Consider the following 25,593-nt stretch of genomic DNA (forward strand, 5'->3'; position numbering starts at 1 on the left):
AACCCTCTAATTACAAATTAGTATTGAAATCCAAATAAAATCTACGAGAGAAATGAATTTGCACTATCGAATGTGTGTGCATTAAATTAAATTGTTCATGACAGCAATTATGCAACATATCAGTGCATATATTGTGTTTCCATGACTTTATTCTGATTTTATTTTAAAACTTTTGAGAGTTGTGACAGTTGTGTTACCCAGTGTATAACTGTTGTTTACATAAGCAGATTACAATGTGTATAATCATAATCATAATTTATTTATAATCATAATTTTAACCACAATGGGGTTTCCAGAAGGTAATGACACAAAATAGATGACATTGTCTGTAAAAAAGCAAGATTTTATTATTCTGTTACATTCATATTATTAATTTATCAATATTCATAATTAAATTTTGATAACTGGAAAAATCAATACAAATAATGTCTAATTAGCCTGTGGCCCAGTCAAGTGGTTTGTGAAGTGTTTGCGCTAAGATTGTTTATTCCAGATAACAAGAATGGTTCATCCCAATCATATATGTAAGAGTGTCAAGCTAGTAATCCTTTCACTTCTATCTGAGGATTGCAGGATGTATGAAACTTAATAGATTTCATTACTTTGTACTTAAAGTAATTTGTTTACTTATATGTGCTTAGCATCGAGCACTGTATATATATATATATATATATATATATATATATATATATATATATATATATATATATATATATATATATATATTTCTATAATTTATATTAATATATACATATATGTGTGTGTACACATTTGTCTGTTTATTTGTTTGTATGTTTATTTATTTAATGTTCTATGATATTGTTTATCTTTGTTTGTTTGTGTGTGTTTATTATTTATGTATTTGTATGCTTGTTTGTATGTTTGTTTATATTTTGTTATTTTGTTTATTTATTTGTTTGTTTGTTGTGTGTTTTTTTTTCCTGGCCGCCCTGTGGTTACACAGCCCCACCACAGCCTTGCCACGCAGAGCTATCTTGACTATTGCTGCATAGTATGGGGTAATGCAACAGAAAAAACGGGAAAAAATATTGATATAGTAGAAAACATTATGCTGGAACAGCATAAACAGTCTTTTTTATTTTTCAAAGTTTTGCTTTTTGTTTTAGAGAATGTGAAAATTTCGAAAATCCAGCATAGTGACTCCATCTTTCTTCTTTAATATTTGATTATTCACATACTAGTATGCCAGAATTCAAAAATCCCTGATAACTTTCAAGTTTTCTGGTTTCCATGTGTTGCTCTCTGATGTGATCTTATGTAGATTAGATAGATAGATAGATTAGATAACTTTATTGCCATTATATACATTCATGTACATTGAGAAATTGCCTTGCTGTCGTCACACAAAACAACACAACATCAGATATTACATGTAACTAAAAACACTTTAAAACCGACTATAAAACCAAAAAACTAATACGAAAGAAGCATGAGTAAAAAAGAATATAAAATCTTATGGATACAGGTAATAAAAAAATACAATTGCTAATTAAAAATTGCGATCTGAAAGTATTTGAACAGCACGTGGATAAAAACTATTAATAAAACGTGCGGTATTCACTTTAAAGAACCGATAGCGCCGTCCAGAGGGGAGTAATTGAAATGAGCTGGATGAGTGCTGTCATCGATGATGTGTGAGGCCCTGTTAGCCACACGCTGCCGATAGATATTATCAAGTGAGGGTAAATCTGTGCCAATAATCCTTGATGCAGTAGTAACAATTTTGTACAAGTATATTTCACTGTCATGAGCGTCATTTGACCTAAACTCTTCAACTACGTCAGAACTATCTCTGTCACTGCCACTTAACAGTGACACTGCAGTAGCTATATTAACTTTTATATTATGACCATTATTTTTGTTCAGTTTATACAACTGTGTTCTTGTTCTACTCCCTACAGCATGTTGAACTGTCCATTGTCATTGATAAATGATTTCACTCTGGACTCTAATACACTTATCATCCAATACATATTTATATACAGGCTTCGTCGACAAACTGAATATTGTGCAGCATACTGTAGGGAGACAGCAAGAAACTGTATTAGATATATTGCATAGAAATATTGAAAAAATCATCAACAGTTGCAGCTTCTGTCCCATTACTATAGGCCCACTTGCTTGGTTTTTTTTTTTACAAAAAATCATACATGTTTAGATTTTTTCAAGATAAAAGTCATGAAATGTGACAAAATGGTTGTAGATTTTGTTTATACTTATTACTGACATTAGAGCAATTTGAGAACAAAATCTTATTCATTTTTCAAGAATTACTTGACAAACCTTGGAATTGGAAAATGTAAAGGTAAAGAGTACCAAAAGATGTTCAGTTCTCCCTATGACAGTGCAAAACTTTCAAGTCCCCCTCCACTACCCCAAAAATACTTGAATCCCCCTGAATTCCCCCAATTGTTTTTTGTGAACACAGTCTCAGAGAGTCTGCCAAGGCAGGTGTAACCACACATCAAGTTACTGAGCAATATTATGCTGCTGCAATGTAACTAAATCAACCATACGTCTGAGGGTTCCACTACAACTGTGTGAATTTGGCATAAATACTGATCATCATTTAGGATTCGAATGTTGTAGGGTACTTTGTAAGTATACAAAAATGACAGAAATATTAATTTTTTATCAAGAATATTCAGAACCATAAACTTGTTCACAACAGGGATTGTAATACAACTGCGCGAATTTGGCATGAAAATTGATATCATTTAGGATTCGAGTGCTGTAGGGTACTTTTGTAAGTATACAATAATGACAGAAATATTTATTTTTATCAAAAGTATTCATAATCATAAATTTATTAACTGTTTAACACTCTTGCTATGACTGATAATGCCTTATGGCCCTGTGGCATGGGCAGCCATTTAGTGACATCCTCTGTGGAAGTATAGTGAATAATGGTACTGCCATCGCATGTTGAATACATTGCATGAGCTGTTCAGTCAATCATTTCTTTTAATGTGCTGTTGTCTCTTACACATATATAGGTATACATCTGTTTATTTCTTTGTATGTTTGTTTATTTATTCAACGTTCTATGATACTGCACGTTTGTTTATGTTGTATTTACTTATTTGTTTGTATGTTTGTGCGCTTGTTTAAGTTTGTTTGTTTCTGGTCCCCTGTAGTACCAGCGGAGAAAGGGTCAGGGAACCAGTCACTGCTCTAATTTCAATGGGCCATTTTGAACTCCTTTATAGAATGCTACAGGCATGTTTCACAAGTCTTTCTTTTTAATCAAACAGGCAATAATCTCTGCTAAATTACTCCAAAGTAAAGTTCCACTTAAACAAACATCCATGAAAGTATCAAAACGCAGATAACGGTTCGCACACAGTCATTTAATTGTGAATCAACATAATGACCACCACTGTACTGAGTGTAATGCATACTATATTGCATACTACTGTTACTCTGAATTATTGGTCATGTGATGTGTGGACTGTAACATGATAACATAGGTCAGAGGGTATATTTTGGCGTGATCAGCCAAGATGGCGGATTGTACAGCAGGAAAACACGAGTGAGACAAATTCCAAGACCAGAGGGACTGTGGCCAGACAAATAGTGATATCCCTGAACAGGTAGGTCAATTGCCCATAATTGTCAGGCTCAACTTTTGGAAGAACTACATTTGTGATTAAAAACGTATTGTGCGAGTTTAATCACGAGTTTGTAACCGGTAAAGATCTGACAGTCTAATACGTGTGATTGTGAATGTTTACAAAGAATGCTGATGTATTTGTAAGAGCTCTATTCCACCCTAGCATACATCGAGTGATCCTTTACCTTACTGTATAGGAAATTTTGTTGTCTCGATGAACTGACAACTATCAAAGTTCAAGAAAAGGTGTTATTGGCACGGCCAGGCTAGTGGGCAACACTGCAATTTCAACAGGTTGAAGCAGCCTGATCCGAACGAAATTTGACAGTTCATTCCACAGCAGTATGTGCAAATTTACTTTTCCAGTGTCTTTTCCCTCTCATTTTCTATATTTTTACAGAAATTATAGTCATTGATTAGTGCAACTTGGTTACCGAGGTTTAATTAAATGCACAGTATCAAATATTAACTGGTAATTTTGTCATGTATATTTCATTGATTTAAAACTCTGTATTTTATTCTGTTGAGGATCTGTATATCTACTTTGCTCATATTATAACAGCTATATAGCTGATTTTAAATCATATTATGATATTATAATTACTGAAATATTATAATTTCTGAAAATCTGGTAAATGAATATTAATCATTCTGTAGCATTATCTGTCATCATGATGATCATATAATGTCATATACCATTCAGTCACAGCCAGAGAGCACAGTGACAGTGGATTAAAGCACTTTCAAACTGAAATATTCATGAAAAATACCAAAAATACTCGATTTTCATTTCATGTAAAGGTCATCAAACCATACTGAACAAACAAAAACAGATTAATCCGCATATTCATTATTTATTCAACTGTACTTCAATATCCATCACCCATGAATAATCTCATCAACCTTGCAAAGAAAGAAACAACTATAACATTAAAGAGTACATTTTTCTTCTTTATCACCATTTTCAGAATTCAGTAGAAGTCAGAATGGCGTCTGCAAACGGTAGCCAGCCTGGTGAGTTGTTTTGCAAGTTACACAGGGCTCGACATTAGCGGTAGTCACGCGTCCACTGACTACCAACTTTTCTCTTGGACTACTAAAGTCCATGAAATGGTAGTCCACACAGACTACCAAAGCTTGAGACCTACCTAGTACCTGAAATTCAGTCAGTACCTGGCATGCCGTGTCTGGTCCGTCACTTTGGGATGAGCTAAATGCAGTCAAACCCAGCCAGACACAGAAAGGCCATACTATGACTTTGTTATGCAAGTTATGAAGATGACTGGTCGTGTAGTGGAACTTTGCAACAAAGTTCCAATGTCTGATTGACAGACTTTATTGACAGCCTGAGGCACTGGAAATGATGGTGAATGAAACCGCATTTTCGTTGCATTTTGATCATAATGTATCAATCACAATTACACCGACATTATGCCTCCTGCCTACAGTATGTCTCATTGCTGAGAAGGTCGGGTCATTGTCATGACGACTATCAAAATTTGCATACAACTCTGAGAGTGAAACAGGTTGTCAATAGTTCACCAATTTTTGAGTATCACTATCGTTCATTATTACCTGTTTCCTTGGGTATTAACTTTGTGCAAACATACACATCAAATGACTAGAAAATTCACTTCATGGGCAGAATCTTGAAAAATAGCCTTTTCTTATCTGGTTGACAGGAAAAAGATACCCTAAACTAAAATATGCATGGTCTACCAGCCATTGTCACTACCAACTTCAGAAAATGGTAGCCCAAATGGACTACCAGGGAAAAAAGTTAATTTCGAGCCCTGTAAATACACATAATACTATACACCTTTGCCTTCATATACTGTGGTATGAACATGCAATACAATCATTGATTACAAAGCAGATAACTGTTGAGTGAGACACACACATCTGACCTTACTAAATATAATGCTGCATTTCATAATTAAGCAGTTTTGGTGGTCTGCTAACCATGCTGTGCACTTTCTTAATTTTTGTGATACCTCTTTAATGTGGTGGTTGAGTGAAATGTCAAGTAATGCAATGTGAAGGAAAACACTGATTTGATTCTTTGTATGTGTTAATTTTTCAGTTTCTCCTACATAATCTTCAAAGGCACTTAATTTGTCACAGGAAAGAATGTTTACAAATGTATGTATGATTTTTTTTTCACAGATTTTGAACTCAGAAATAATCCTGACAAGAAAGGGGGTAGCTCTAAGGTTACTGGCACTGATAGCCAATGTGACAGCGCCTTTGGTGTGTCTATAGCAGGTTGGTAAATGCTTTAATTATCAGCATACATGCAATTTTTTTATCCCTGCAGATATTTAGTTCAAATGATATATTCAACTTTTACTAGAGATATTTGAGTTGTTGTATATGAGGCAATGACCGATCACAGGACAAAGATTACGATATCTACAAAAGCCCCTGTTTTAAGGATAGTACACATTCTTTCTTTAGACTCTGGTGTGACTAATCGATCTCAAGCAATCCACCAACAAGATGGTCCAACTAGCATTGGAGCTATAACACATCAGGCAGCACATGCATTTCCATCTGGTAGTGGTACCATCTCCAGTGATGAAAGGGGCATCGGTGCTGTGCAAGCTGACAGTCGTGTAAGTGATCCTATTAGCGCAAAAGTAAATTTGTTAGGCATAAATAGTTTTAAATAAATGTGTAGTGGATGTTTTGTATATTGAAAGGGAGTTCAAAATTCAAAGGGTCTTTTTTCTCCCGTTTTGTGTCTTTCTATTCATATTTAGGGGACCACTTGCTTGATATCAGAATTTTCATTATTATGATCATAAGCAATCCAAACAAAATGCTGATTATCTCAATGAGATTGCTAAATACCAAAGCATGCTGTTAGCGTTCCTCAATGTAATGATGCAGCAATTATGAACCAACCTGATTTATTTGTTTTATCATAGAGTGATGACAAAAGATCAGTGCTTTTTAACCCTTATTTTTTGTACTTTTTGATCAGTGAAATTACAGAGGGAGCAAAAATTCAATGACATTCCTCAGTGTGAGATAGTCTGTTAAAATTCAAAAGTTAGCATCAAAGATAGATACAAGATAAAGACAAGTAGCTTGTTATGAACACAGTATTTGACCCGTCAGATTTTAAAGTTTGTAGACAAGGCTGGCTGTGTAAACTTTATTGATCTAGAAGTGAATTGGCAATGTGATACAGCTACTATGGATTTCGTTGATCAACAAATAACAAAAAGAAGGTTGCCTCCCACTTTTTTTTCACATCAAATTGTAAAACTTGTTATGGTATTCATAGTTACTTTTTTTGTCAGCCTGATGGTATTGTGGAAGAAGCAAATTTAGTCACCCCAAGAATTTGCAGACACCCCTACCAGTCCAGTGGTTAGAGAGGATGGTCCAAACTGTGAACAGGCAAAGAAAGATGTTTATCGATCCGTTCCTGAAAATGACCCTGATGTCCTGGCAGGAGAAGGACAGCAGCCTGGATCTGCAGGAAGATATGAAAATAACATGGTGAGAGAGCCTTGATTGTTTTGTATGTGTGATAGTGAGCATGCGTGCGTGAGTGCTTCACGAACTCTACAACGTGTGGAGCAGTCTGCAGTCAGAAAAATGTAACAACTTAGCCGGCTATTGAACCACTCTTTATTGGGAGTGGAGATTTAGCCGAGCGGTTCTCTCTGTGGCCTCTCCGCTAGGCGACTGATGCCGTACGTTGTGGGTTCAAACCAGATTGAAAACTAGCGTATTTGAATATTATTTGAAAACATAACATGCAAAAATAAAATTTATTTTCTGAAAAAGAAATCAACACAACTGTTGCCAATTTAATTCAGGTTAAATGGATTAGAATGTGAAAATGATTCCTTAATACTAGTGTTATGAGGAAATTTTTCTTCATTATAAGCTCATTCCTCTTTTTTCTGGATGTATACCTATAAAAGGAAGTCCTGAAAGATGCTTCAGACGTTGCACCACAGGTGACAAGTGATGCACATCAGGATGATGACACAGGAGCAAGTCACAGTGAGCTGCATACTAGTACTGCAACACCAGAAGAAACTGATCATCAGGTAGGAAGTCACCAGGCCATGCAAGCTTCCATCTTTCACAATTTTTCACTCCGTGGGCAATACATAATGGAGGACGCATCATCATCACCTGTCCCAGAACAAGAAACGCAAGTGTCTCTAGAAGGTCTTCCAGGTCTTCTGGGAGATCCAATTCCTTTGAAGCGTCCAACTCCAGATGTAAATATGAATGTAATCAGAGTCAACGAGCAGATACCAGTTCAAGAACATCATGGCCAGCAACCAGAGCATTATGACGAGGCTAGAGTAGTAGATCGCCTGAGATATGGAGAACCCACTTCAGATGTACGTTACAGAGAAGATGGTCCCATTCAAGAGTCAGGGAACCAACTCCAGGACGACTACAATGTCAATAGAGCCATACAGTTGGTCAACTCTGGGCAGCGTCTATTGGGTGGTCGTGACTTCCAGGAGGAGGGTGCTGATGATGGTGGCACTGATGAATAGATGCAGTGAGTCAGGTTTTTCCCGGTGACAACCAAGGCATGTGATACAGACCAAAGAAACATCTCAACTAACATACAACTCTGACTTTAGATTAACATCCATTCACAGATCAGCATCTATCGACTTAACCACTGAAACAAATTACGCTGAAAATTATTGGCTTGTCAACTAGGAAGTCACAACAACAAGAAATGGAAGAGCTTGTGAAAAAGCTAGCAAAATGCAAGCATGTGCATAATTCTTTAGTTAAAATAGGTACCAGCAGAACAGTTCACAATGTCTACTTTGTGTTTACCATGGTAGTGTTGATATAAACATAGGCAATAAACCACGCCAAACAACGGAACACAATAAGGTTTGACTAGTTCACGACATATGCACGAGTGACAAGGTGTGCATATATGAAGTGATCTGATCAAAACCAATTAGTATACTGTTGCTGGGTGTATTTTATTGCTATCATATCATAACAGTATATTGAAGTTGTTCTGTTGAACGTCAAAAAAGGATATTTGCGCTTGCCAAGAGCTGGCACGCATGCAAACCGTGTTATATCGTGATATAGCACGGTTATTGTCCAGTCTCGACTGATAAGGTCACTGTATTCAACATACTGCTATGATATAATCTCTGATATAATCACATTTATTCATTAGATACACTTATGTACAGATACTCAGAATTTAGTTTGTAGAGGTTATACCCAATATTGCCTGATCCTCTGTCATATCAGCATCTCAGTGTCGTTTGTGCTGCGTCAGACACCGTGATGAAGTAGAGTGTCTGATGCGGCACAAAGCACACACCACTGAAAGAACATCAGCATATGATTGATTCATCCTCCCGAACTGGGGATAGTCATAAAATCAAGAACCCAACGAAAGGTATCATAACATTGCCTTATACACACGTAAAGGTATCTCAGAGTAACTGCAGTGCAGACTTTATGGAAACACAGCATCAAACTTTACGGCAGCTTCTTGTGTCTTTAGTGGATAGGATTACCCCGGAACAGCATTTTGGTACTATGTACCAAATACTGTGTAATGATTGTGACCAAACTTACATCAGTGAGACATATTGTGACCAAACTTACATCAGTGAGACAGATAGAAACTTGAAACAAGAATTGACAAATACTGGAAACTATTAGAGATAGGACAATTTCATCATGATGTCAATTGTTCCAACCATAGCCATTGAATTTAGTTTATAACGATCATCCTAGCAACAGCACCACCATCATCATATTGTGAGATTGCAGTGACTCTGACTTAAAGGGCAGAGAGCACAGAACACTGAACTGAAAGACAAGAAATTGAAGTGACTGAATGGACAGAACATTGAACTGACACAAATACCATTTTTTGTACTTAAACTTGTAGTCGACTGAATGGACAGAACATTGAACTGAAACAAATACCATTTTTTGTACTTAAAACTTGTAGAGACTGAATGGACAGAACATTGAACTGAAACAAATACCATTTTTTGTACTTAAAACTTGTAGAGATAGAATGGACAGAACATTGAACTGAAACAAATACAGGGTTTTTTTGGTACTTTTTTTTATTGTGACCACCCGCCCTGCCGAGTATTCCTCTGGAGATGAGAAACAAAAAAAAATCAAAGGGTCACCCTAACAAAGGACAAAGAAATAATACAAGTTGTGTGCTTGTACAACCAGGGTCCCAATACATTCCTGGGAAGGCTTTAAATTTCAAAGTTTTCTGGAAATTCAGTATTTGAAAAGTGTTGCAAAATGAAGTCAACTCATTGAAAATTCTGGAAAATCAAGCCTTCCACATTTTTTGTAAGTTCACAAAATGATTGACCATGATATCATAATGATATGTCAAATAGTGTGTAAAAGTGAAAGAACGAATTAATATTGAATGTATGGACCTTGTACAACACACCTAGACAAACTTGTACAGTAGATGCAGATACACTTGTAGATGTACTAATAGTTGTATACAACATTATAAGCTATCAATTCCTGTGAGAAACCCCGTCCACTTGGATTGTGGTTGACCAAATCATTGTAGAGAGCCAGCAGATTCCGGAGATATTGTAATCAGGTTTGTCTATAATCCTCAATAAATCTGTACTTAATCAAGACATGTTTTGCCTCTGCGTTGTTTCTGGCCTGTATGTATGTGCAAGATGGCAATCACGGTGAACAACAATGTAGGTATTGGCAAAGATCTACAATCTGTAACATCACATTATCCTCACATTCTGTTGCTGTATTCCAAGATAATCACTTCAATAAACTTGGTCTAGGCCAAACTTAAAATTATATTTTTTTAGCCCCTCTCCTGTATCAATTTGAAAACTGTTTGTCAAGTCTTTGTGTTCCTGGACCCTCTTTGTGAGTTAAAAAGCTAAAATGGAACACAAAATATTTTGTAGTCTGTATAGAATGACTACCATGAAAATCTAATGCCAAATTTGTGGGGAGGGGGGGGAGGGGGAAAGAAGAAAAAAAATCACACCACATCACTTTTGCTTAATGTCAGGAACAAGTTATTTTTCTTGTTCTAGATTGTTACTGATAAGTTGTAGAATAGATTTCACAAGTTGTCCACGTTTATAGAGGCATTACATGTAGTGCTGACAGAACGAATTCTGAGCATTTCCACATGCTCTAAGAAGAAGACAAAAAACTAAATTTTACAACAAAAATGCCAAGAAAGGAAAACCATTGCAGAATTAATTGACTTTTTTAACATCCTCAATGATTGGTCTAACAATTTTGAGCTTTCAATTTTTCATTTGCCCAATCGTTGAATGCATGCATGCACACACCACCAGAGCAAACACATTGAACACGACAAACTTCAGGTCGAATTCCTTGCAGACAGACACCTCCAACCCAGCGTTGACATCATTTAATATGCAACCGTGTAATTTTTCACTATGATAAATATGTATGCTTTCAACGCACTTCTAATTGAAACCAACGCACCTTTTGTCACATGTCAGTTAAATTCATGGAAAATCCCTGATGTATCACTTGGACAAATGCTGGTGATCAAATGAAACCTGTTATTCCCAAACCTCCATGACACAGGGATATTACTGCTGAAAGTCTGCTCCTGTTGCGTTGTACTTTGTAATGCTCTTCAGCTTGTTAATAGTTGTTCTATCTAGCCTCAATACAAAACTTTCTTTCAAAAGTAGAGACTAATTGACCGTACTAAAATAATTGCAATGCGGGTATACGTATACGTATTGCTGCAATTTCAAATAATTTCAAATCAGCGATAATTACGAGGAATAATTTATTTATACTCCCTGGCTTAAAGTGGATTGATGCTGGCAATACACTTTGATATACCAGAGTGCATTCTGGTACTGTACTACCTCCTAAAAAATATCTTCTGGTGTTTCAGCCCTGCATGTGTCTAGCTGATTCATTTACTGTGTAATGTTTTGTTCAATGTAGAGTAATGGAAGGCCATGTTGAATCACACAGTGTGAGTAGGAGTATTATACATTCAGTTCTGCATGCAAGCAGAGTGTAATCCATCATTGAGATTGTAACAGTGTGCTTCCAAGTTGGTTGACTCATCAAACTGTTGTCTTTGTACCTCTTTGCTCTAAACACAATTGGAACTAATTTGGGATAATTGATGGTGAAGTAATGTCGGTTTCAACTGCAAATGTAAGTTTATCTGCTTTTCTTTTAATAAGCTATACCCTTGTTTTTATGAGCAATTTGCAATATTGCAAAATTCAGCTGTAGTGCACCAAACAATTTCGAGAAATGTGAAAAATATGACTATCCAATTATCCCAAGTTAGTTCCAATCGTGTTTCTATCAACTAGTGCAAAGTGGTAAAATTTACAAACTTCAACTGTATTGATAAAGCAAAGCACAACTTGTTCAACCATGCAAACCTGCAAAAAGGAATAATAAAATTGAGAGCCATTGGAAAGATTCAAATAATAGGATATATTATAGCTGTTCACCAGAAAGCTTACAATTTGACCCGTAACCCTTTACTTGAACTCTTAGATACTTCTTGCAAAGGCTTATAATACATACAAGTCCCTACGAAAAAAATATGCTCACAGTAGATCACTCCAATAGGGCCTCCCATCGCAGCTTACCAAGCTGTAAACTCTGCATACAATGCTAATCTTTACGCCCTGATACGGCTTTTGCGGCCGAGGTCGTACGGCGGAAGGGCCCGAGCGTGCGAGGGCCCGTACGCCGTACGACCAAGGGCCGCAAAAGCCGTATCAGGGCCGTAAAGGTTTTATCATATACCTTATGGAATGATAAATATGTATTTTACATAATATTCAACATTGTTCAGGAGATAAAAATGCATGCGATATCAAAAATTCAACGCCATTTGTGTCAGTTTTTCATAAATACGATGGCCGCTTCCCGTCGCGGATTGACATACATAATGACGTCATTTGTTTACCTGCAGAATTCTAGAACGCGCAAAGCAACACCCGTACTGTACTTGACCAACAGAGATCAAGGCTGAAATCGAGGTGTAAGAAGGACAAAAGCGTGATGTCAGTTTCTGGTAATTTATACTGAACAGGCACGCAGTTAGGATACACAGGATTTCACTAGAATTTAGAAATAAATGCCGATGGCTCCACTGTCGCCACGCGCAACTACGATCTGAGCAAGCAGACGTTTTCCAAATCTCGCGCTGGCTTTGTGTACGAATGGAACGTTTGCGGATAGCAACGCGCGTAGTAACCAGAATCGAGATAGTTCAGAAATGCACGCGATTGCCCATATTTGGGCACCGGGCCGGGGCGTGATACGTAAAAAAAATGCACGGATCTGAGGGCGCTTTCTCCCATAGCTTTACACAGGCACGTGAATGTAGGTATATGAGACTCAGTTATGGCCTCTCTGATAGTGAGTCTGGCTTCCTAACCACTGCTCCATAATGCCTCCGGTCTCACTTTGCAGATGGACCTGTGTCCTTGACTGGGCTATTTTCAGTCACTTCTGTTGTTGGTGCCACCCATTTGTCATAGTTCGTTTCTGCTGCTATCATGCCTTCAGAAAAGGTTCCTCCTTTCGCAAATGGTGTTCATCAAAATTCTGCAAATGTGAAGGGGAAGATTAATGTCAGTCAAACTAGAGCTTCATTTTTTCACGGATATGCAGAGGGAAGGGCACGGGCAGTGGAAGTTGTTCACCTTTGTCCACATATGCTGTCTCTATGATGGTACAGAAGTTGCAAGATATGTGCTAAAGCTATGGACTATGGAGCTCCATTTGATTATATGGAACTTTGAAAGCATGACATACATGGTTTTACATACCGTTTTACATATACCGTAATTTTCATCAGGTCTATTTACCTCCTTTTTGTTCAGTTTAATCACCCTCGCACACATAAGTTCAATACCACTTTGGTTTCAGTAGCTGTACATGTCAACTTTGTGTTTTCGCCCTAAAATGTCGCCTTTCATGATTACTCACGCATCCAGAACAGTGCTTGAATAAGAAACTGGAATAAGATCACCGGTCAGACAAGAGCAACCATGATCCCCTAGTACATCTAGCGCCACCTATGAACCGAAGTTAGCCTATGTGTGATACTTTTGTTTTGATGCAGCCAGCTATTTCGAGAAACAGAATTCAAACATAGACAGAAGTGAAATTTCTCTACTGTCTAAGCTTATGATTCAAAATTGTAACGTTGAAGGCATCATATTTCTGCTGAACGCTTTATAATAAAACCTTTTGAAATATAAATGACAACTCTCTCAACCACAACAACTGCAGTAGTCCATACATGTACCATTTACATATTTCGCTTACCTTTCTACCATGTTCACTCGGTATTTGTCAAATCGGGGCTTTCTGATGCCCCATTTCTCTCCTCCTCCTCCTTGCGTCAATGTATACCAGGCAAGATGCGAGGTAGATGAACATTCCGCATTTATAAGGAATCATTACCATACAGTTTTATTATACCGAAACAATGCTTATTAATATCATTTGCATAAATAAATACTAATCCACCTCGCATATTGCAGCAAATGCTATACGCGAATATGTTAGTATCGGTTAGGTGAGGTGCGCCCTCATGGCTGTTAGGGCCCGGAAAGAATTAACAGGGGGCGCGGTGGTGCTAACAATATTGCTCCTCTCCTGATTACCTGCAGAAAAATGTCGACCCTTCCCCTTCTCCTTGATAAAAAAACAAGTGGTCTTTCCCTACGCCAAATTATTTGCATTTTAATCTGGCAGTTTGCAAAGGATGACACTTTTTCCCCCATCAACATATAACAAAATAAATACCTGTCTGACACTAAAAGGACAGTTTAAGAAATTACTTCTGCAAGAACGACGAAAAGTCAACTTAGTGGGCGGCTGCTGTGTTATAATGAAGACTTAAAAATATATAAAGATCTCAGACGATACAAACTGCAACTACAAGCTGCCACAGAAGAGATGTATACAACGCTGACAAAATTTGTCTGAATTTCTGACATCACAGTGTCGATGTCGCGTGCGTGCAGCTATATTCATAGTAACAAACCTACAACCACGAACTGCCCTGTAGAGAGCGTGGCAGTCTTTCGACATTTTCAGTCGAAATGCCAATTTGCTAATTATTTGTCCTGTCAACACAGTCTGTACATATATGTGTAGTCGGTCAACACATAGTCGACAAAGCAACTGTACAGTAAGTTACAGCAGTTGGGGTGTCAATTATAAGTTGCTGACTGTAATATATGATGTGCTGACAGTCCAACCAATAGGCACTGCAATATTGCACAGGAAGAGAAAAAGAATTTGTAGTTTGTAATGACAGACATGCTACAAAAATAGTCATTTAGGCGGTTTCTGTCATTTACAATGTAGAAAAAAATGTTATCTACATCTAGTGATGAATATCAGCCTACTGATCAATATCAGTGTTACATGAATGTATATTGATGATGATGATGATAGTGATGGTGATGATGATAGTGATGGTGGTGGTGGTGATGGTAGTGAGGAGGAGGAAGAGGAGGAGGAGGAGGATCAAGAGGAGGAACAGCGGGAGGAGGGAGGAGGAAGGGCATTGTATTGTTAGATGTATGGTATGATGGTGACAGTGATGACAGTGACAGCAGTAGTGATCTTGCCAATGCTGATGACGGTGGTGATAGTTATGGTGGCGCCGGGTAGCAGTGACAGAGACTGATTCTGTTCTTGCTCGTTCAGTTTTTTTTTCACTAATTGCAAAAGCATACAATTGCGGAAGCAGTGATAGAGACATATTAAGGACTTCCTGTTTGGTCAATTAGATAAATCTTTTTATTTTTTTCATATGCTTTTTCATACAAAATTGTATCCAGTGCAAAATGATGTAAAGGCTTCACCGAAAGGTCATTTTATCTGTAAAAAGCAAAATAAAGTTTTTTTAAATTCTATTTATATTTCACAATAGTTTTCATACTTAGTGAAAGTGACATTTTAGCTCGAAAAGGTATGTACTATAAGTGAATGTTGTTCATATCCTCGCACTGACGGCCCAGCACACCGCCCCGCTTAATTTTGCCGAGACCCTTACCTCAGTATGCCGTTTAAATTACTTTATAATTACAGTTATAATGAATATTATGTTCAGTGGTACGTTCTTGACAACGATGGCAACAATAGTGACAGTTATTTCATCCAAAGGTGTCACACAGGTTCGCTAAAACAATAGTCTGAATACATTAATAAGCTTGCTCGTTGGTTGTCATGGCAATGACATAGTTCACGTGCGCGCGCTGCCATGTGCGTGGTATGTCGTGGGGGTGACACCTGTTTGCGAGGTCTTAAAATGCTCTATCAATATTTGGCGTAAATTGTGTCGCAGACGACTTCAAGTCAATGTGGTACTGCACTTTCGTGTCCATAATGAGCTCTCTTGATCTCAGGGTTCAGTACAGCGCAAACACAGAACACAATGGCGGGGTCCATTGTATAGCCGATATATTTAGGCTTTCCCTTCAGGCAGCCAGGCGTAATGCCCATAGTATTGTATCGTCTTTGTTGTCACCAATGAGTGATTAACATACATAACATCACTCTATTCGAGTGCCCCTTTGTTTTCTAACTTTTGGGGCAAACCATCGGATTTCGTCTAGAGGGAGCCTCGAACGATCCGTGCCCCTGGTAGTCGCTTTGGGATTATTTGAAGTTGACTTTTCACACCAGTGAACTCCGAACAACTCTTGAAGTGTCTCGACGTTAAGAGCACATTTGAAAAATAAAATAGTACGCCAAATGACCTTTCCTCACCTGGCCCTGTCATTACCTGTCTGGTTGCTACCGACTCGGGGCAACAGGTGCGCATTTCAGGCAGTCGACCATCCCCCAGTGGTGAGTTCTACTGCCCTTGTATCTGTGGCGAAGAAGACCTAACAATCGTAAACACCAGCCGATGACTGTCAAATTGGGGGTAAAGAAGGCGGTGAATCGCGTTTCCGGGCACGTATGTTGTCAAGGGTATTTGTTAGGAATTTGTGAAGTTCAATGTAATTACCCGCGGTCCTTATTGTACCTGATTGCTTCTTAGTATCGCGTAAATCTAGCGCTAGTAGAAATCTGAGCCGGAAAAATGGTTGAGTCATACCAACGAGGGTTTGCGAGACATGGCTGAGGAAAACCACCTCTGACTGACAACCCGTGCGTTTCAAGGTAGGTGAAGGTTTTATCACCACGATGCATGCCCCTGTTTGCAGGATGCAATGTTTGAACTAGGTTTACTAGTTTTCGAGGTATTTGTTAAATGTTTGAAAACAGCCAAATTATATCACTGGATAATCCGAGCACTTACATTACAAAGCTATTTTCATTCCCTCGAGACCGTCTGTCCTCTTTGTGCCTTGAAATAACAGGGAATATTTAAAATGTCTGGTATATCGCAACTCTGCTTCGTTATGACGTATCGGAGGCAAGACGGTTCTCTCAGAACCCACTAGAATTAACCGTAAAATAAAAATATATAATAGTTTCTCGTTTAACAGGTGGTCTGGGATGATAGTGGTCGGACTGTTGCACTGTCCGAGAAAGTAGTGGTTTTGTCATATGTCTACAATTTCAGAAAAAAAATCACAACGCCCTGGCCGCGACAGATCGTGGCGATAATGGTCGCCATAAATTTAAAAGAGCATTTACCAAGTTGTCAATAAAATGTCAGCAACTGAGGCTGAAAAAAAAATCACTTGATTATCGTCCAGACACATAGGTGACACAGTATCGGTGCCGTTGCGAATCAACGACATCAGCTCAAAAATCGCCTCTACAATTTGAGATCACCAAGTCATTCAGCAAAACACACAGTATTTTATGCATCTCAAAGGCCCTTTACTCGCTTCACTTTATCTGTGTAATTGTGAGAGAAACCGGTAGGAGCATCGTTGCCAGGATTTGACAATGAGCGCCTTGCAGAGCCCTTTCGTTTTCTTTCGCACAGCCTCGGGCGGTGTTTTAGCTGCCTCTGTGTACAACTTAGCCACTTCTCAATTTTGAATTTAAATGAGATTCTTTCATGCAAAATGAGCGCTACGATCAATATTGGTCTCGTTAAACCCGATAGCAGACACCTTTGATCCGAATATTAGTACAGCCAAAGTACCTCCATGGACAGACAGTAGTCCAGTAGAGCATGTACTTTCAACAGCGGCTTTGATGTTATTTGTTGAATCTTGAGCCCCCTGACGTTCAATCACAGTCCCTTCGTGTAGGGACTGTGGTTCAATCTCTTTTTGTCACTCAACGGGATCATACGTCATAACCCCTGCCTGGCTAGGCTCTTAGATACCTAACGTATAGATCTACGAACTTAATTTTTCTGCGTGCCACCATCATGAAGTTGAGTTTATTGACTTTTTATGAAGTACGGGTTTTTTTTATGTCGTCCAGTGTACTTTGGCCGACGACATGTAGTCTTTTCAATCATTCGTCAACGGCGATCGAATCGAACAGGTGTCAAAGTCTGTTTCTACGTCCCAACAACCCTACTTAATCTGGTCAGCTCGTGTTGTTGACAATAGAGAGCCGCTGAAAAACAAACGTCTGCATGTTCCGCACTCGACATCGTGAAAAAAAAAACCAATTCAAACTATAGTTACTAAATCTTGCGTGGCATTTACACAGTCACAGAAAAGAAAACAGCACACAGTTAAATCACAGTTTGCCTGTCAATTATCGTCATTACCGTCCTGTTCAAACAAGCCATCAAAACGATTGTTGCTATCCCGATATGGCCTCGCCAGCGTTTCCTGTTTCTAAACGACGGAAACCGGCCTAAATAATGAACGGTTTCTTCTTTAATGGAAGGAAGCAGAAAATTATGCACTTTTCCCGTTTCTTTGACAACGGACCGGTAATACACCCCGCAATGAATCTTCGGGATAATTAAACAGGCAAAAATAAGCAAACCATGGTGCACAAACTCAAGTTAAATTATTGACTGTATAATGTACTCATGATGCTAAATGACGAGACTGGTTTAGGGATAAAAAAACAAACGCGGATCAAACCTTACAGTAGGCTGCGCATCGGAGACTATATTCACACTCAAACTGTTTTAATACTGTTTTGATCTTTCAAACTTGTGGCGGCTTATTTTGAAGCTCATGAGTAAATAAAGCTTTCGCTAGCTTATCTTCTTGATTTTGAAAGAGGATGGTTTAAAGTTTCGTTGGGGAAAGTTTGAGCAAAAGTTTAAGTCTTTCGATTTCGCGTTGCATTCCACCTTAACATTTCGCGGAACATGTATTTTCTCAGATCCTGACAATTTCTTCGTCATTCTTGAAAATGAAACAGTACAATTACTGGAGCAGATGTGAAGTAGACACTTCAGGTCATAACTTGCCACTCTTGTAAAGCAGTGTGCAAGAACGGAAAGACGTGATGCAAATAAGCGAAATCCTCTCATCGGAATTTTTTTTTGATTTATTGCTACTTAAGATCCGAGCCAGTTACCTCCATCAGGGTTAACACTGACTATTTTAAACCTAAGATGACGTAATATGTGGAATCAACGAGGTGACAGGTGTATGTGAACGCAGGGTCCATCACGATCGCAAATATAGGTCCGGTCTTTTGGATCACCTGGGGACGCCTCATAGGTACAATGAGAAGTTAGTCAAAAGCTATACAGACAAGCAGCCAACTTGAATGATATGAAAAGGTAGTTCGAACAACTGGTAAGACAGCAGATGTAGAACAACACGCTTACGATCATTATTTTACAACTGTAATTCTGTTTCTTCACCAGGTACAATATATGAGTGGCTTGAGGTACACCTAAAACTGACGTCCGTTGGTCAAGGGGAGGCGGCGACATACCATTTTGCAGACGTAGCGCTCAATAATTTGGTTGCTTCTGATGTGCAACCCGGCCGCGGATAACCCACAACATTGGCGATAAAGTCACCCATCAATACTTGCACCTCTCATAAAAGATAAACGGCTACCTCCCGTCAACCAATCATGCCGAAGGGTGTCCCATCGATTGATATGAAGAAGGACGAAACGCGGACTATTAAAAGTAAGATGGGCATTCGAGCCACTTACGCCGGGAAAGGTCGTAACCACGCTCTGGCGTTGGAAGGGGCTAAAGAAGTACGCCTGCTGGAACACGAGAAAAGACTCGCCATGGCTAGCATGGGTAAGGAGCAGAAGGAAATGAAGAAGAAAATGATGTATTTGAAAAATCTCCTTGTTGAAAATCGACAGAGGAGGTTGTCTGTGAGCGACGATGGAACAGCGACGCAAGAGAACGACTCCACGGTGACTGATTCGGGGACCACAAAACCTTCGGTGGCCAATGTGAAAGAGTATCCCTACAAAACGGACATCGTCAACTCAACACAAGGTTTGAAAACTATGGACATGTCCAAAAAGGCGAAAGACATTTATCTGAAGAGAACTTTGCACGAGCTGCAGTCAACGTTCACTCACAACAGAGAAAACACAACTCTGAATGAAATCAGACTCAAGCGGATGAGGGAAAATATCTCCAAGATGGGGAAGAGCGACAGACGGGGATTGGTCAGAGAAAAATCAACGATCAGAAAGGCCCGTGGAAAGAATGGCGTTCCCGGAGCCGAGATCAGCGAACCGTTGGGCGACAAGGTCGATAGCGATGCAAGGGAATCAGGCGATAATGTGTTTGTGACCAGAGGACATGTACCGAAGCATTCCCTGAACTTCCCGGAGTTACCGCCAGTGAGTAAAGCTGGCAGCAGCATCCTACCTAAGAGAACTTCTCTCAGTCAGTTGATATCATCGGGACACTTCACCGCTCTGCCGGCCATACAAGATCATCGTCAAGCCAAATCTACTTCAGGCGCAACCGTCGAAGGCGCCGCGGCAGCGAACTCGGAGAATGCCGCTGGCGAGATCGGCTCTACTAAATCGGAACCGCCGCCAACCAGGACACTACCGAAGAGGCAGCCTGATCTGCGCAAGAAAGCGTTTGTTCCTCTGATCGGCCCACCTGTTCCATACTACCAGGCGCCGATTCAGGAAAACCCGTTCGAGACGTCCGCCATCCGACCGAATGCTCTCAGGTCCCGTGATCTCATCGAACACCGGAAAGCCGACGAAATGTACGTGTGGTTGGGATTTGAATCCGAGCAAGAATTTCTGGAGCACCATCAAACAAAGGACAAGAAGTCGATACAGCAAGATAAGTCGATCTTGTCAACCAATTCAATCGACGCCGTCATAGAAGAGGAAGGGGAGCAAGAGGGTTCCGAACACGACGAAGACAGTGACAGTGAAGATGAAAAGGGAGACGCCAAAGAGTTCACCAGGGGCCGCAGTTTTGTTCGGCAGGCGTCGAAGTTGGGAAAACCGATGTCCCTCATAACGGATGCCGCTGTCGTACGTGCAAATCCGTTCGTGAAGTCTGCAAACGCCGTACTAATAGTCAGACAATTCCAAATGAATGTAGAAAGCTGAGGATGCCTATCTTGAATTCGTAAACCAGACGTCAATTTCTTCAAATGTCTGTGAACACTTTGGCATGTAAAACTTGAAATGATTTGCTTGTAGATGAGGTTTCTGTTTGCGACGAAATCGTGTGATGGAGAATCGTGTCGGGGTATACATCTAAGACCATGGAAGCAGTCTCGGGAGATTAACTGTGTATTTAACCGTGTAAGGACTTGTGTGTGCCGGAAGACTATTTAAAAAGCATTATGTACGTAATTTTTGTATTATAACAAACTGTAAATATATTTCCAACTCATAGAGAAATATTATTTCTAAGAGACGTTTAATTTGTACACAAGAATGTTGTGGCTTTTATTTTGAGAAATTTATTGTTCAAAGATGTCTTCCGACCATATCAACTCTTATTTTTCGACCATATAACTCAAACAAGGGAATTTAGTCGAGGGTTTTTTGTTCAGTGTTCTTGTCCATGTACCTTTTCAGTATCATAGAAGTGCTGGTCTTTTTTCGTATGTTTATAATGAACTCGGTAGAGAATTATCTAATACAGTAACCTGAATTTCGATATAACGACCATAGCGTGTTATCTTTTCCGATGAGCTGTTTGGCACGTTTCGCCGCGTCTGTACAGAAGTTCAAAGTCATCATACCAGTGAACACAGGGAGTTATTACATGTAAAAGTCGTTGACCTCCGGACATGAAGCCAAGATTCGGTCACTAAAATTGTGCATGAATGTCAACAACTAAGGATGTGACGACGGTGATGACCTGAATTATGTAGGATGTAATCACTGAATCCATTGTTGTGTGGACTGAAAAGGTGTAGATCAATAACTGCCATCAGTAAGATATGACGTTCGTGCATCGGAGTGTACGATTAACGCCATTGTCTGTCTGTGTGAAATTTACAACCACGTCAGTCCAATGAAATAGACAACGGTCAACAGTACAGTTTACACAAAGCTAATTCATGATTCCCCAATTAGCAGGTCATTCATTAGTTTTCTAATGAATGCATGGACTGTGGCGAAGCCGTCATACGATAAGCTATAACGTTTCTCTACCGTGCAAAAGCGAAACTATATAACAACACAAAACAAATCAATAAGCGACTAGTCAACAGTTTACGTCATCGTAGCTTGACGTCGACTCAAGCTCTAATCCGTAGTTGCTGTGGAATCACGGCCAATTCTCATCATTTCTGCTCACGAAAACAAATTAGAGTACATCTGATAGCCTTCTATATTGTTCATACTAATCGATAGTGAACTACAGACACCGTTGATACGGTAAACACCCGAAAGATTTTATTTAATTTCCTCTCGTTTTAAAACAAATCACGTTCCGTCCAAAAATAGTTTGTGTATACAGAAAAAAAGAAGTCTAGATTTGTTTATATTAATGTAGTACACTGCAGAAAAAGTTAAACGGTAAACGCATGAAAGACTCTGTTTTCCTTTTGTACAAAATCAACGTAATATCTCGTTTTCCCTGTAAAATAAAGATCAAATGGACTTTACCGACTTTGACATTCAATTTATCTGAAGAATTAAACTTTTTCGTGCCTCGAAATTGAAAGACACACTTTTCCCAAGCTTTCCTCGATGAAACTTTAAAACCATTCCTTTCGGAGATCAAGAAAAAAAATCAAGGGTCACGCTGAAGAACTTTAGATTAAAAAAACAAATTACCCAACATTTACCGATGCTTGAAATTCAAAATAGCAACCTATTGGGAAATGTCAAACTTTCAATTTTCAACAAAATACACCGGTGAAAACGTCATTTACGGTACATGGACTCCAAAATGAGCCCCCCACAACTGATAGACCAAAAACGTGTTAAAGTTTTGAGAGTCTATAGAACTGTCCCCAAGGCTCGTTCTACCTTAACGACGGCAGCTTTCAGGTTAATGGTCGACAGGTTTAGACAGGAAATTAATTTGGATGTTTAGAGTTTTGCATGACATTGGTTTTGCAGATGTAGCATTACGTAACACGGAAACAACATGGCTTTGTAAAGTCGTACTTCGACTTGAACATGAAATAAATAAAATGGTTTTTCTCAATTTTCGCGTTTTCTTCAATCCACGGTCTGACCTAGAATAAGTTCGACCTTATCTCCTCTGTGAAAAGATATATGAGTCATATCTTAAGGCCCTATAAGCGGTATCTTTGATATAGTTTCTCTTATTTTTGCTCCGTTCGCAAGACATACCCCCTCAATCATTCTTAAATTTGCTGTATTCAACTTGTCAGTTCAGATCGTACGTGTGTTTTCTATTTTTAAAATGCGCTTTTTTCTTCCCTTCGAACAATGTCGATGCCTACTGTTTAACATCACATCCCAGTCTCCATTCCAGACGACTTTATTTTGATCCGGACTTAAATCTATTTGTCAACAATATTGTACACAAAGCGTTGGATTTATGAGGCTACATATTTTAACAAAATAGTTTAGGGAGAAGGAGACAGAGCTTATGTTTTTGAGAACAAAGATAATGAAAATATAAATATTGATACACAGATACAAAATGACGGCCCTTGTCCAACAGTTTCGTTTTCATGCAGATTGCAGGAATGTTGTGGTAGATGATCATCTGAGTACCAATCGTCTTCTTCGTCACGGTTCAGATACGTGGATGCATGTTTAGTTTTCTACGCTGATTCGCCTTAGGTAGTTGTCAAAAGATTGCAGTTACAAGCTGATTTTCAAATCGTTTGGTTACCCACTTGAAACCCGACAGCAAAATTTGGACGGGCCCGATTAAAGTTTTAAAATCTTAACGCATTTTCGGGGTAAGCTTAGCCGTCAGATATACGTGTTCGACAACGACGTAAAAATATTCTGTGCACAGGTTGAAATACTTCCCATGGATTAAATCTGTAGAGTCCCGTGTGAATAGGAAATTCTGGCTTTAGGTCTTACTCATTTTGCAACATGTGGGATCTGAACTCCGCTTGACCTCTTTTCTGGCGGTCGACAGTGGTGTGTTCTGTTTGTGGACGAGAACTCAACGTGAAACCGTCTACACAGAATTCATACTTTTTTTTGTATTTAAGTTGTTTTATTGGTAACATTTTCTTTAGTAACAGTAACTTAAATTAAAAAAAGTATAGTGCTAAGTTATCTATTTGCTACAGTGTCTCCCTAATTTGTCTTTTTCCAGAGCTATTTCGTACTCTAGATGGTAGTTGAATTTCACTTGCAACATGAAAGCTGCAAAGAGTGGTTTACTGTGTTTCATTTTCATGGCATAGATGTGTCTTTTGGCTAACAGTAGCAAGTGATTGTGAATGTCAGAGTAACCGTCAACACCAAAGAGCACTTCATTTAAGTTGCATCTCGTGAACAAACTGAGAGGTTCCTCAACAAAGGCGTGAAACTCATTCCAGAAGGTCTCAGTGAATTTACAGGTGTAGAAAAGATGATCTTGTGTCTCATTGCTGTTTTGGCAGAATGAACAAAGCGGTGATTGGTCCATGCCTCTTCTGGCATAGAATTAATAATTTCTATTTTGTGATTTCAGATTGTATGCTGGCTGTTTTATATTAAATACTGGCATCACTTTATAAATGGCATAGCCACAAACTGGTAACGTCAAATCGCCGTAAACAATACACAGTGCCATAATTACAAGGCGCCTGTGTTTTGAGTACGGCGATTTGACGTCATCAGTTTGTGGCTATACCACTTGTAAAATTGTGACCAAATACTCATGATTGGTAATGATGTGAGACGATACACGGAACACATCCATCAAAATACCGATAATCTAGAATCTGGGGTGAAAGTGTAACGTAAGGTAGTATGCACCTCGAAAGTGAAAGACTTAAACTTTTGCTCTAACTTTCCTCAAGGAATCTTTCAATCATTCTCTTTCGATATAAAGAATAAAAATAGGGGGTCACCGTGCAAATTTTGGTACTAGAGAAAACAAATTACCCAAGATTTACCGATATTAGAAATTCAAAATGGCCGCCATCCTGTGTTAACTCTATGGAGAAAAATTAATTTTTCGAATTTCGAAAAACTAAGCCGGTGAAAAGTTTTCTTTCACCAAGAGCTTTAAAATAAACCCCATACTTGGTATATCAGAAGAGAATTGTAAAAGTTTGAGAGTCCGAAAGTCTGTCCCCGAGATGAACTGTATTAGAGTGGGATGAGGCAATTTTCCCGTTAATAAACTGAAAAACGAGTTACCGTCGATCGCTCACAACAGTAAAGATCTCAGAAACACGCCAGGGAACCATGGAGGGAACAAAAACAGAACAATACACACCGGTGCATACATAAACTAATCGATAGGTGACACGTATACAGGGAGCGCAATAAATTATCGTCTTTGTAACTGAACAATATCCCTTTTAAGCAGTGCCACCTTTCAAAATGCAATCATAAAATCTTGAATTCTACTTTACATTTATGCAATGTCGGGCCGTCCTGTGCGAAACTCCTCTCTTTTTTTAACAGTTCAATTT

The 25,593-nt window shown here is 38.8% G+C and overlaps 2 protein-coding genes across 2 annotated transcripts; both read left to right on the plus strand.

The window, feature by feature from the left end:
- The first annotated feature begins 6,089 nt into the window (after positions 1-6,089).
- Positions 6,090-8,169, plus strand: LOC139149631 (uncharacterized). Its single transcript, XM_070721467.1, has 3 exons — positions 6,090-6,249; positions 6,943-7,144; positions 7,576-8,169. The coding sequence occupies exons 2-3, from the start codon at positions 7,142-7,144 to the stop codon at positions 8,167-8,169; spliced, it is 597 nt and encodes a 198-aa protein (XP_070577568.1). The 5' UTR covers positions 6,090-6,249; positions 6,943-7,141.
- An 8,326-nt stretch (positions 8,170-16,495) lies between these two features.
- On the plus strand, positions 16,496-23,180 carry LOC139149632 (uncharacterized). Its single transcript, XM_070721468.1, has 2 exons — positions 16,496-16,840; positions 19,428-23,180. Exon 2 carries the CDS (start codon positions 19,643-19,645, stop codon positions 21,116-21,118), a length of 1,476 nt encoding a protein of 491 aa, XP_070577569.1. The 5' UTR covers positions 16,496-16,840; positions 19,428-19,642; the 3' UTR covers positions 21,119-23,180.
- The last annotated feature ends 2,413 nt before the right edge of the window (positions 23,181-25,593 follow it).

Source organism: Ptychodera flava, chromosome 14, assembly GCF_041260155.1.
Source record: "Ptychodera flava strain L36383 chromosome 14, AS_Pfla_20210202, whole genome shotgun sequence".
Taxonomy (NCBI): Eukaryota; Metazoa; Hemichordata; class Enteropneusta; family Ptychoderidae; genus Ptychodera; species Ptychodera flava.

Bases quoted from the DNA above. Each gene is read 5' to 3' on its own strand.
- LOC139149632 (XM_070721468.1), top strand. From the start codon at position 19,643: ATGCCGAAGGGTGTCCCATCGATTGATATGAAGAAGGACGAAACGCGG.